The 2,500-nt window shown below is 44.0% G+C and overlaps 1 protein-coding gene across 4 annotated transcripts in view; it reads left to right on the top strand.

The window, feature by feature from the left end:
• The window catches only part of f (espin protein forked), a 345,145-nt gene that overhangs the window by 326,475 nt on the left and 16,170 nt on the right, over positions 1-2,500 (top strand). For all 4 annotated transcript variants that reach the window (XM_086555032.1, XM_086555033.1, XM_086555031.1 and 1 more), the window contains one exon: positions 1,849-2,139. In XM_086555032.1, the coding sequence (XP_086411158.1) occupies positions 1,849-2,139 (291 nt within the window). The remainder of the gene's footprint in view (positions 1-1,848; positions 2,140-2,500) is intronic.

The following is a 2,500-nucleotide window of genomic DNA, read 5'->3' as shown; positions in this document are numbered from 1 at the left end:
AGTTTCCTGTCGTCATGCATCGTCCATGTACTGGGTTAACCGCCCTCATTACCCACTGCGAGCCTTGGGCCGTCTTTTAAGCAGCTCTTTTCTTCTTCCTTCTTTCTCTCTTTCTCTCTTTCTTTCTTTGCTTCTGTTGGTTCGTTTTGCTCCTTCCTTTTCCAGCTTTGTTTGGCTATGGCTTGGTTTATTTTGCGTGAGGTGTGTTTGTTTACGTCTTATCTTCATGTGCAAATGCTCTTATGTTTATATATATATATATATATATATATATATATATATATATATATATATATATATATATATATATATATATATATATATATATATATATTGTGTGTGTGTGTGTCTGTATTTGTACGTCTGTATACCTATATAATCAAATATCTCTTTCCTTGCCTGCAACATGCCTCAACCAAGACGCAAATACAAACCTCCTCCATAAATACACCAATAACACAGGGCCAAATGACCAAAACCAATACCGTAACTCATACCTTAATTAGATCAAAATAAATATATAAATCCAATAGAAATAGACTAACAGGAAAAAAAAAGATGCCAATCAAAGGAACAAAACCGCTCATCCATCACAGAAGAAAAGGGGGGAGAGAAAAGCCGGAAAGTACGAGGCATTCCAACAAGCTTCAAAATCGGTGGGAACGTCGTGGTCATAATTCGCGTCGAAGCTTGTTCAAGAAAGAGGGTCTGCTAAACGCCTCTCTCCCTCAGGGGTAAGATACCTCGGGGGGGCCGTTGCTCGGTCTCCTGTTGCATTACGAGGGAAGAGGTAGAGGGGGAAGGAGGGAGAAGAGGGAGGAGGTAGAGGGGGAAGGAGGGAGAGGAGGGAGGAGGGGAAAAAGAAAGAAGAGGTGGATGTTTAATACAAGTGTGTGCAAGTATGCGTATGGATGGATGAAATAATGTAAATACGTCTATATACACGAAAGAGAGAGAGAGAGAGAGAGAGAGAGAGAGAGAGAGAGAGAGAGAGAGAGAGAGAGAGAGAGAGAGAGAGAGAGAGAGAGAGAGAGAGAGAGAGAGAGAGAGAGAGAGAGAGAGAGAAGGCTCCCAGAGGAGCCCACAGGAAACTCAAAGATGATAGATGAATGACATGACATTTCTCACTGCAAACGTCTCCTTAGAATTCGTAATAACAGATTCCTTCACCTCCGCAGCACCAGCGCCATCTAAGTTATAAGCACGTAACTCTTACAGAATGGCCGTCTTTAGAAGAATGGATTGTTCATTACTCTATCGTCGTGAAGAATGAGACAAAGGAAACCGAAAAAAAAGTTGGGAAGTCTTTATAGTCTATAGCTTACCTGTATTTTTCCGTTGTCTGTCGTTCTTCTTCTATGTGATACTGTTTTTTTCCCCTTAAGACACGTTTTTATAGTCATTTGCTTTGTAGATCTTGTTCAAAACTAATTGTATTACGAAGTGTTAGTGTGTAGAGAACTTTGTATGATTTTATATTTATGATTATGCATTAGATGAATATGTATACAAATGAATTTATAGTTACATACAGGAAAATATATAAATACATATATAGGTACAGGAAGATATAGATGGATAAAGGAAGTTAGATAGGTGTATGGATAGAGAAATATAGATACACTCAACACTTATTCCCTAATTATTTCTAGAGGACGTTTCCCTAGAAATTAAGGGAGAAATTACCTGCTCTACCTTGCTGCACCGCTCTTACTGAAGGGCAGCTATTCCGCAAGGGATTTTTGCCTCGCCCACTTAACCTCTCTAATGGCTGTCCTTTCCCCAAACTCTCTCTCTCTGAGCCTCCACTTTGCCCCTCCCTCTAATCCCCCTCCCTTCCGCCCGCAGTGAAGGCCGACGTGCACAGCGGCGACGACACGGCCTCCGTCAGCAGCGGCGACCACGACCACCACTACGAGGACATCGATCCGGCCCTCATGGCGAGTCGGGCAGCCGCGAGGGAGTCGGCGGGGCGCGCGCGAGACGCCGCCTCGGCCTCTTCTCCTTCCCGTCGCTGCTCCTCCTCCTCCCGCTCGAGCCCGAGGGAAGGGTCTTCCAAGGAGGAACACGAGGAAGAAGGCAACGGAGAGGCCGCACGACGCAAGCAGAGGCTTCAGGGTCTCGACGACTTGATCGCTGGTGAGTCGGCCGTCGCCGGCCTGGGTGGCGGGGCCGGGCCTTCAGGTCCCGCTGTTTTTCCTTTGGCCGAGACGACGCCTTTCGTGACTGGCTTCGAGGTTGCATTTGCTTCTTGCTTTGGTAGACGCAGATGCAACCTTAAATATATATATTTTATTTATTTTTCTATTAATTAATTTATTTATTATTATTATTTTTTATCAACAGAGAGACCTCTAGATTAAGTTGCATGATGATACACACATTTAAGTCTAGTTAAGTTTAACCGTAAAAGATTGACAACGAGACGTCATCAAAGACCATAACGCAACCAAGACCTCTCCCGTGTCAACCTCATCCTTCCACCCCAAAGCTCCTCCTC

The sequence above is a fragment of the Penaeus japonicus genome, unplaced genomic scaffold (assembly GCF_977035675.1).
Source record: "Penaeus japonicus unplaced genomic scaffold, GWHDUDI00000001_assembly GWHDUDI00000030, whole genome shotgun sequence".
In the NCBI taxonomy this organism is placed as follows: Eukaryota; Metazoa; Arthropoda; class Malacostraca; order Decapoda; family Penaeidae; genus Penaeus; species Penaeus japonicus.
This window is presented reverse-complemented; position numbering and strand designations above follow the sequence as displayed.